The following is a 10,277-nucleotide window of genomic DNA, read 5'->3' as shown; positions in this document are numbered from 1 at the left end:
TGAATGCCACTAGGACCTGCTCAGACTCAAGCCAGTGGGCAGGGAGGAGCCTCCTCAGGGGCTGAGGAGCACAGGGGTAACATCATCCAAGGGGAGTTTTTGCAGGTGTGCTGGCTTGATCATGATGAGGGTACATCTCCTGGGGCTGGGGTAAGGGACATAGCACAGGAAACCAAACACAGGCAGCCCTCAGAACCACTGCAGGTGACCACAGAAGTACCAGCATTCTGGGGTCTCTCCCCATTCTCCTACCCTATCCCCACCATTCTCTGCCACCTCTACCAGAGTTTCCTCCTAGAGGGCCTCAGTAGATCCCTTCCGGGAGGGGCAGAAAGAAATAAGGAGGAGTCAATGAATGTCAGTGGGATCAGCCCCTTGAATATACTCCCAGCCCCAGAGCCTGAAGGGGAAGGAAAGCAGGTTTGCTGGTCCTAGGGGCCTCATAGAGGTTCCCACTATTATATAAATGGATCAGCAATTCAACTCTTCTCACAGAAGACATAAGAGATGTGGTTTTGATCCCTGGGTCAGGAAGGTCCCCTGGAGGAGGGCATGGCAACCCACCCCATATTCTTGCCTCCAGAATCCCATGAACAGGGAAGCCTGGAGGGCTATAGTCCATGGGGCTGCAAAGAGCCAGACACGACTGAAGTGACTCAGCACGCACACTCGCACTCCTAATTATTTGTAGTTTCGTGTATATACTTTTTTCCTTCTTTTTAAAAAATTTTATAATTTTATGTATTTATTTATGGCTGTGCTGGGTCTTCATTGCTGTGTGGGTTTTTCTTTAGTTGCGGTGGCTTCTCTTGTTGCTGAGCACAGGCTCCAGGGCACTCGGGCTTCAGTAGTTGTGACATAAGAGCTCTGTAGTTGCAGCTCCTGGGGTCTACAGCACCGTCACAGTAGGTGTGGTGAACAGGCTTGGTTGCTCCATAGCATGTGGGATCTTCCCAGACCACAGATTGAACCCATGTCTTCTGCACTGGCAAGCGGATTCTTTACTGCTGAGCTACCAGGGAAGCCCCAAACATTTGCAGTTGATTCTGATGGTAGGGAACCTTTGGTGTTCTTAATTGGACTAAACATGATTCCCTTCCCACTCTGACTGCCAGTTTTTACGGTGTGTAAATGTAACCTTCTTTCCTTGTTCTTTTGCTAAGGCTGAATTTTTATGCTATTTGACATTCACACTGAATGATGAGGATTATTAGCCCCACTTCACAGCTCAGGGAACTGGGGCTCAGATAGGAAAAATGACATATCCATGGCCACACAGCAGTGAGTGGGGAAGCCACGTTGGTGTGACTTAGCTCAGTTTGGTTCAAAAGTCCTTGCTGTTAACTCTGAGTCACTGAACACAAGAGAGAAAGGGAAATGAGGGGAGAGGGGACAGAAATCCTTCAGAGCAAGAGAGAGAGACCAGAACCTGAGTGAGACACAGGGCAGGACACAGAGGGACAAAAAGTGGGAAAGACACAGCTCAAGCCCCAGTGCAAGACAGAGAGCTGGAGCAGGAGACCTCTGGGAAATGTGAGCTCAGGGACCCACTTGCCAGGGCAGACCACATGGAGCCGGGATGGAGGTAGGGCTTCTGGGCTTGCAGCTTGGATGGGGAATAACCCAAGACCTCAGACCGCCTCTCTCTGCAGGAAACTGTGAAATAGCAGTGCCTAGATGGGCAGAAGGACAACCTAAGCTTGACCTCTTAATTGGCCCTTTATCATCACTTAGGCCCCAGTGTGGCAGCTTGTCACAAGAAGGGATGGTCAGAGGACCAGTTCTTGCAGAAACTGGGGAGAGGGTGAGGGAGACCCAACTTCTGCCTTCTCAGGTCTGGGTCTGTGATCACCTAGGGGCGATCACCTAACACTCACCAGAAGGTTCAGCTAGAAGTGGAATGCCTTCTTTAACCCCACCCCCAACCCCAAGCCTGTGGAACCTCCCACATCAGTAAGGTCTAGAAGAGAATGAGTCCAAGCCTCCATTAAGGGTCAGAGAGTGAGGGACAGAGTTTGAGGTAGGAATGAGAACGGGGCCATGCACTCTAACCATTTTCAGTTTGGGGTTCAGATTCTAACTTGGAGGCCAAGTGTGAAGTTACAGCCCCTAAAGTGAGCAGGAAGTTATTGGAAGGGGTTGTTGAAAAGACGTACTGCCGCTGACACACAAGAGAGACCTGGGCAACTGGATGCCCGTCACCCCCTCCCTTTCCTTGGAAGAAAAGCTGTGACCAACCCAGACAGCACAGTAAAAAGCAGAGACATTACTTTGCCAACAAAGGTCCATCTAGTCAAAGCTATGGTTTTTCCAGTAGTCATGTTATGGATGTGAGAATTGAACTATAAAGAAAGCTGAGTGCCAAAGAATTGGTGCTTTTAAATTGTGGTGTTGGAGAAGACTCTTGAGAGTCCCTTGGACTGCAAGGAGATTAAACCAGTCAATAATCCTCCAGGAAATCAGTCCTGAATATTCGTGGAAGGACTGATACTGAAGCTGAAACTCCAGTACTTTGGCCAACTGATGCGAAAAACTGACTCATTGGAAAAGACCCTAATGCTGGGAAAGATCGAAGGCAGGAGAAGGGGACAACAGAGGGTGAGATGGTTGGATGGCTTCAGTGACTCAATGGACATGCATTTGAGCAAGCTCCAGGAGTTGGTGATGGACAGAGAACCCTGACGTGTCCATGGGGTCACAAAGAGTCGAACACAACTGAGCAACTGAACTGAACTGAACTGAACACTGCCTCCCTTGTCCTTGAAGTGTAGGATCTACCCACCATTCCCACAGTGAGAGGCATTTTCAAGGATGCAGCCTTGAGAGTAATGTGTTATTAAGAATATCTGGATGGTTTATGTGGCTGAACCTCATTAAGGCCTCTATATAAACTTTCAAAATGCTGGCATGCAAGTGCAGAACAGAGATCTACTTGTCTGCAGCTGCCCAAGACAAGCCTTGTAAATAAGTTCCCTTGCTTACTAAACCTGCCACCTACTGATCTGAGGTAGTCTGCCTCTTCCATCTTTTCTCATCCTCCATTTACAGGGGGTTGGGTGCGGGGTGCAGTTTATGAAACAACAGGAACCAGGATCAAGACTTTGGGGTGGTGGGCTCCCCTCAGTCATGAGGATGGGAGATCATGCCCAGAGCAAATAGACTGGGGTGAATGAATTCCTGGCAAATGTGCTGTTGTGTGGGACAACCCCATCCCTGCCCCAGGCTTCCATTATACCCAGCCTTGGGGAGAGGCACCATTTCCATTGACCAAACATGAGTGATGCTCTCTGAGTTGGCGACATGGCAGATCTGTACTCCCAACTTCCCTGCCTATGTCAGACATTGCTAATCAATCACAATCTAGAGTCCCTTGGACTGCAAGGGGATCCAACCAGTCCATTCTGAAGGAGATCGATCAGTCCTGGGTGTTCTTTGGAAGGACTGATGGTAAAGCTGGAACTCCAGTACTTTGGCCACCTCATGCGAAGAGTTGACTCATTGGAAAAGACTCTGATGCTGGGAGGGATTGGAGGCAGGAGAAGGGGACAACAGAGGATGAGATGGCTGGATGGCATCACTGACTCGATGGACATGAGTTTAGGTGAACTCCGGGAGATGGTGCTGGACAGGGAGGCCTGGCATGCTGCGATTCATGGGGTTGCAAAGAGTCGGACATGACTGAGCGACTGAACTGAACTGCTCAGTCTGGACTAGGGCTCAGAATCCTCTTCCTCAGAAAACCTCAGAGCCTCAGACAACCCGTGCCAATTCCTCAGAGCTAGCATGTGAGATGCTAACCATTTGCTACCCTTGGCCCTGATGTCCTGGAGTTTATCAAGCAGAGAGGGGCTGGGTATAGACCACTTCACTGCTTTATTGGAAGGGGAATACACTCCGTCACAATGCAAGGCCCTGAGCCCAGCAAGATCTCGAGTTCGAGATGTAGCTGGTTGGCTGTGACTCTGTAGTAGCCCTTGATGAAACCCCGGGAAGTGCAGGAGTGGCACCTCCAGTAGGCCTGGATGATGCGGGCAGCATCGAGCAGACGGCAGTAGCGCCGACGGATGCGCCACATGCGGACCCAGGACTGCAGCCTGACTGCTGCCCACTCCTTCCGTGTGAAGTTCTCCAGAGCTGCCCGCCGCCTGCTATCTTGCAGCCGCGCCAGCTTGACCCTCCACCAGGCCTGAATGATCCACACTCTGAGCGCCGCGTGCAGCAGCGTCCTGCGCACCAGGGTGCCCCGCCACCAGGCCTGGATCTTTACTGCTTCTGGATCACTGACGGGAGGCTTCTTTTGGGGTTTTGTGACCTAATGAGAAAAATAAAAGGAGACGTTGAGAGGATATTCCCCACCCACTTCAGCCCCAGGGTGTGCCACGAAGGGTCTCTGATGCCCTATGAGCAACCACGCCTCCTCTGATCCCCAGGAGCACTGTGCAGGATGCTGGCTGGACCCACAGGCCAAGTAGGTGTCCTTTCTCTGTTCCCCTCTGGTTAATGGGCATGGATACACCACATTGACCTCTGAATCTCAGAGCACCCATCTGTAAAACGGGAGTATATGTGTCCTGGCTACCTGGTATTTTTTTAATTAATTAATTAATTTTAATTGGAGGCTAATTACTTTACAATATTGCAGTGGTTTTTGCCATGGGTGTTCATGTGTTCCCCATCCTGAACCCCCTCCCACCTCCCTCCCCATCCCTTCCCTCAGGGTCATCCCAGTGCACCAGCCCTGAGCACCCTGTCCCATGCATCAAACCTGGACTGGTGATCTGTTTCAAATATGATAATATACATGTTTCAATGCTATTCTCTCAAATCATCCCAGCCTCGCCTTCTCTCACAGAGTCCAAAAGACTGTTTTTTACATCTGTGTCTCTTTTGCTGTCTCGCATATAGGGTCATCATTATCATCTTTCTAAACTCCATACATGTGCATTAGTATACTGTATTATTGTTTTTCTTTCTGACTTGCTTCACTCTGTATAATAGGCTTGTTTCATCCACCTCATTAGAACTGATTCAAATGCATTCTTTTTAATGGCTGAGTAATATTCCATTGTGTGTATGTACCACAGCTTTCTTATCCTTTCGTCTGCTGATGGACATCTAGGTTGCTTCCATGTCCTGGCTATTATAAACAGTGCTGCGATGAACATTGGGGTACACGTGTCTCTTTCAATTATGGTTTCCTCAGTGTGTATGCCCAGCAATGGAATTGCTGGGTTGTGTGGCAGTTCTATTTCCAGTTTTTTAAGGAATCTCCACACTGTTCTCCATAGTGGCTGTACTAGTTTGCATTCCCACCAACAGTGTAAGAGGGTTCCTTTTTCTCCGCACCCTCTCCAGCATTTAGTGTTTGTAGACTTTTTGATAGCAGCCATTCTGACTGGCATGAGATGGTTCCTCATTGTGGTTTTGATTCGCATTTCTCTGATAAAGAGTGATGCTGAGCATCTTTTCATGGGTTTGTTCTGGCCACCCAGTATTACATGGGTCAAGTTGGCCAACCTCAGGCCAGAATTCCATAATCAGAGTGTTATCAAAGTCTACCTGAGACTGCCCACCCAACCAGGATCCAGGACTCTTCCCTTCAGAGCCCACACACCTACTGGAGAAGTGGCTTCCTCTGCTATCCTGCCCTTTCATCCTTGGCTCGAGCTCCAATTCACAACCTGCTCTCTTCCTCTGCAATATCATAGTGTTTAAAGTTTCCCCCATCCCGTAAAATGCTGCCTCTCATCTCTTCCTCATCTTCACTTCTCTTGACTTTCAAATTTTAAATCTTAATTAGCAAGCAAACATACATGCACACACGCTCACACACATACACACACACACACACACACACACACACATACACACCACTGATTAAACCCAGCTTCTAAATAGAATATTGGCCATTCCATTCCACAAACACAACTCTCACATTTGCACTCCCAGCCCCATGTCATCTGGGTGAGGGGATCATACCACTCCTGATCTCTTATCAGCATCATCCGCTCCCTTTGTTGCTGCTTTATTCTCTTGTTGAGCCTTTTTTTAAAAAAAAACGGGAAAAGGGGACAGACAAGAAAGAGTTTATTCCTGTTCCTGGCTCTGGAACATACCAAAGACACTAGCCGCGGTATCAGGACACAAAGCCCGGACACATCCAAGTCAGGGCTCCCCTTACCTCTGCCTTCTCTAACGTCGGCGATGGTTCTGAGGGTAAACTATTCTCCACCAGCCCCTTATTCTCCTGAGGCTTATTTTCAGTGTTTTCATCAACTGTCTTAGGCTGGTCTGTCTCCTGCAATCAGCAGAGAGGGGAAAGGCAAGAGTGAGGCTGCTCTCCCTCTCTCTCCAGTAAGCAAGCCACACAGCCCTAGTGCACAGGGCTTCCCAGACTAGTCAGAAGTTAGGGGGAGTTCTCTCACCCTGAGATTTATGGGGACATCCCCAAATGCCTAGTGTGTCAGCTTCTGTCTTACTCACCATTATTGGTTCCACATGGATTGGGTGTAGATGGTTCAAATCCCCTAAGGTCTGTGTTCCTCTAGTCATGGCATGGGAGAAAAGAGTCAGGGTGGCAGACCTGTGATGTCATAAGGCCAGTTGTGACTCAAGCACCAGGATGGCTCCCAAGAGTTAAGCCCCATCCAAGGAAGAGGCAACAGTGCTGTCCATTCTCTTCTGCTGGAAATGGCCAAAAGCAAGACACTGGAAAGAGTGGCCCATCGATATAAAGGTGTATAAAGATAGTCATTGGTGACATCCCCAGGTGGTAAAATTGGGCATGGATCTAATGGTTTATAGTCCGTTTATACTATAGCCTATAGCATAACTGTTGAAGAATAATTTTATATACATGTACTGATGAGAAAGTGTATCCAAGATGTATTTGTAAGTGAAAAAAGCTGAACATCATTATGATCCCATTAGATGAAATATAAAACCATCATTGTATGGGATGGTAAAAAAAACCCATCAAAATGTATAATTATACATATATGCTATAAATGCAGATAAAGAGGGAGTAAGGTATATACACCAAACAGCTACCAATGATTACCTTAGGAGAGAAGAGTTGAGTTGCTGACCCATTCATACAATACGGCAGAACTCTGTGAGGCCCCCAGAACCAGCAGACCTTCTTTCCTTCCCCCTCAGGCTCTGGGGCTGGGAGCCTATTCAGGGGGTTGATCCCACTGACACCCTCACAGACCCCCTCCTTTCTTCTCTTCTTTCCGCTCGTCCCTGAAGAGGTCTCCTTAGGACTTCTGGTAGAGGTGGAGAAGAATGATAGAGAAGATGGGGGCTGGAGAAGGACGCTCACCCCCCTCACGCTCGCCCCAGGCCCCTTGCTTGAATAGTGTGCCCCTCCGCTTCTCGGCCCCTGGGGCAGCTCCTCCCTGCCCACTGGATTGAGTCTGAGTCCATCCTGGTGGCATTCAAAGCACCCGTATCCTCCCTGTCCCTAGGGTCACCACATTTACCAACACCCCTGCCCTGGCCTCTCCGGCTTGAGTCTCCCTCCCCGCTGGGACTCAGCCCCCTCGTTTACCGGGGCTCCATCTGTGCAATCGTGCCTGTGTCCTTGGAGTGCAGGGACTTTAATTCCTCCCCTCACTGCTCAGATGCCCACGGATCCAGCTATGAGGAGCATGTGTTCAGTGACCATTCGTTTATCTTTTATGAAGTATTGGTTTAAGCATTTATCCCACTTTTATTGGGCTGTTTGTCTTCATCACTGAGTCATAGAAGCTCTTATACTCTGGATATGAGTCCTTTGTCAGATACATGTACTGTAGATGTTCTTTTCCCCCATCTGTGACTTTTTAAGTGCAGTCTTTTGATGAACAGATGGTTTTAATTTGGATGAAGTCCAGTTCTATCAATATTTTATACTGAGTGCTTTCTCTGCCCTAAGAAATCTTTGTCAACTCCAGGGTCACAAAATATTTCTCATGGGTTTTCTTCTAGAAGCTTTGTATCAGCTTTGCTTTAGTTTTTGTTTAGGTCTATGATACATCTTGAATTAATTTATTTTTGGCTATGATGTTAGATAGGGGTCAAGTTTTCTGTTCCATTGAAAAATACATTTCCTTTCTGCATTGACTTAGCTTGGTACATAAAAAAATCAATAGACTGTGTAAATATGAGTCTATTTCTGGCTTCTTTATTCTGTATCATTGATCTGTTTGTCTCTTCTTACATTCTTACCTGTTCTGACTACTGTAACTTTATAGTTTTTCAAGACAATAAGTCTTGAAATTAGATAATTTATCTTCTTCAACTTTGCAATTCGGTATCAAGCATCTCACAACTGCTCATACAGTTGATCTCTGTATACTATAACCCTTGAATCTTTCCATTTCAGGTGTGCTTTTAATTTTTATTTGTTAACAGCTTTGTTAGAATGTATAATAATGCAGATGCTATACAATTCATCCCCTTAAAGTACATGGTTCAGTGGTTTTTTTTTTTAATGTTTTGTCTGTGTCGAGTCTTTTTGGCACACGGGAACTTTGGTGTGGCATCGGGGCTTCTCTCTAGTTGTGGCTCACCAGCTCGGTAGTTGTGTGTGGGCTTATTGCCCCACCACATGTGGGATCTTTGTTCCCTGACCAGGGATCAGACCCTCATCCCCTGCATTGGAAGGTGAATTCTTCTTTTTTTCTTTAATGTTTCACATACTTATTACTGAGCAAACAGATCCCTAGGGAGGAAACACCCACAGCCAAACATTCCATTGCTCCCATAAAATACTCGTGAGCTGTTCAGACAGTGGTGATGTTCTCATTGCCGTGATTCCCTTAAGATGCACGTGATCTTGACACAGCATAAATGTTTGCCACTTCATATGTGAGACTCCTTATATCCCCAGCTTGGATCTTCTCCAGCGTCGTCTCTTGGGAGCTTTGCCTGATTTTATTACCAGTTTTCATTCGAATCCACTAGGGAATAGGATGATTCCGTTTTTGTTTCCTGGCCAGGAATCACTTGATCCTGCAAGTCCTGTGAGAAGACAGCAAGGAGCAAATTCAACTGAACATAAGATAGGATGATGGAGAAAAGACTGAAAGGCAGATTCTTAACCACCGGATCACCAGGGAAGTCTGTATTCGATGGTTTTTTAGTATATTCACAGAGACATGCACGATTTCCTTATTCCTGTATTTTTTTGGGTAGACTGGGGGTGACTGTAGGCCAACTGGGGGATCCGGAGGTAAGGCATCCTCAGTGACATGGGCAGGCTTCCTGATGGAACCTGTGAAGTGGTTAGTGGGCTCTGCATCAATTTGATATGTTTTAAGCCCTACCTGCTGTTCTTTCAGCCCCTCCCCACCCTTCTGTCAAACTGCACACCTGTGTTTTAGGAATGAGAAACGCACACCTCAGTGACCCTGGGGCTGTGATCTGAGGAAGTCCCAGGGCCTCATGATGACCAGGTGGGTCTGCAGAGGACAGAAATAGGCAGAGCCAGGAAGGGCCCCACCTGGTGTCTTTTGCCTGGTTCAGAGCTACAAACAGAGCTAAGAGTTTCTACAGTGGCTCACCTCACCCTCACCTGTGGCCTTGAGTCCATCATGGGTGGAAGAAGACAGGGGAGCGCTTGAGCCCATTGGAGTGGGTGGTGGGAGGCATATTGCAGCACCCCTGAGTCACAGAGCTTTGTATTTGTTATAAAACAGAGCAGTGAGCTCATTGCCTGCTCAGCTTCCCTGCAACTTACTGGACACTGCAGACTGAAGTCTTGATCCTCCTCCTCACGATCCTGCTTTCCCCACTCGGTCTTCCTCATCTTCATAAATGTCACCACTGACTACTATGTTGCCACGTTCATCTCATTGCACAATCAACAAGTATCTGTTGACTTCTCCAAACACAGCTCTGTCTCCCCGTTCTGCCACTGGGCCCTCTCACACCTCCATCACCTCTTACCTGCTATTACTATAGCTTCCTAAGTGGCCACCCTTCTTTCCCCCAAACCTCTACTAATTAATTCTCCACACAGCAGCGAGTTGTGTTTTCTCTTTACTGTGAACCAGCTCATTTTACGTTTTTGCTTTCAACCCTCTCGTGGCTTCCCATTGCCTGGAAGCGAGCAAGGGAGAAAGGGAGGAAGAGCCCAACTACAGAGTCTCAGCTGACCAAGGCCAAGAATAGAGGCCATAGGAGGGATTATTTTCAGTTTCAATTCCAAGGGCATTTATTTTCGTTCTCCCTGGGAATGTGCTAATGGAAAAGGGGTTTGTGGATTAAGGGGCATCTCCATATTACTTGCA

At 47.6% G+C, this 10,277-nt stretch overlaps 1 protein-coding gene and 1 pseudogene across 1 annotated transcript; both read right to left on the bottom strand.

Annotated features, from left to right (window-relative positions):
• Positions 1-3,854: 3,854 nt before the first annotated feature.
• Positions 3,855-6,597, bottom strand: IQCF1 (IQ motif containing F1). Its single transcript, XM_061396821.1, has 4 exons — positions 6,484-6,597; positions 6,182-6,298; positions 5,980-6,042; positions 3,855-4,312 (listed from the first exon to the last, which is right to left on the bottom strand). Exons 1-4 carry the CDS (start codon positions 6,550-6,552, stop codon positions 3,866-3,868), a joined length of 696 nt encoding a protein of 231 aa, XP_061252805.1. The 5' UTR covers positions 6,553-6,597; the 3' UTR covers positions 3,855-3,865.
• Positions 6,598-6,694: 97 nt separating this feature from the next.
• Positions 6,695-9,793, bottom strand: LOC133234952 (large ribosomal subunit protein eL39-like; annotated as a pseudogene).
• Positions 9,794-10,277: the final 484 nt, after the last annotated feature.

The sequence above is a fragment of the Bos javanicus genome, chromosome 22, assembly GCF_032452875.1.
Source record: "Bos javanicus breed banteng chromosome 22, ARS-OSU_banteng_1.0, whole genome shotgun sequence".
Classification (NCBI taxonomy): domain Eukaryota; kingdom Metazoa; phylum Chordata; class Mammalia; order Artiodactyla; family Bovidae; genus Bos; species Bos javanicus.
The sequence above is the reverse complement of the archived record's forward strand: the minus strand, read 5'-3'. Positions and strand labels throughout refer to the sequence as shown.

Excerpts from the sequence above, each read along its gene's own strand:
- IQCF1 (XM_061396821.1), bottom strand. The coding sequence starts at position 6,552 with ATGACTAGAGGAACACAGACCTTAGGGGATTTGAACCATCTACACCCA. Across the intron at positions 6,299-6,483 it reads TCCATGTGGAACCAATAATG|GAGACAGACCAGCCTAAGAC; the intron begins GTGAGTAAGACA and ends TGCTGATTGCAG. Across the intron at positions 6,043-6,181 it reads CGACGTTAGAGAAGGCAGAG|GCTCAACAAGAGAATAAAGC; the intron begins GTAAGGGGAGCC and ends TTTTAAAAAAAG.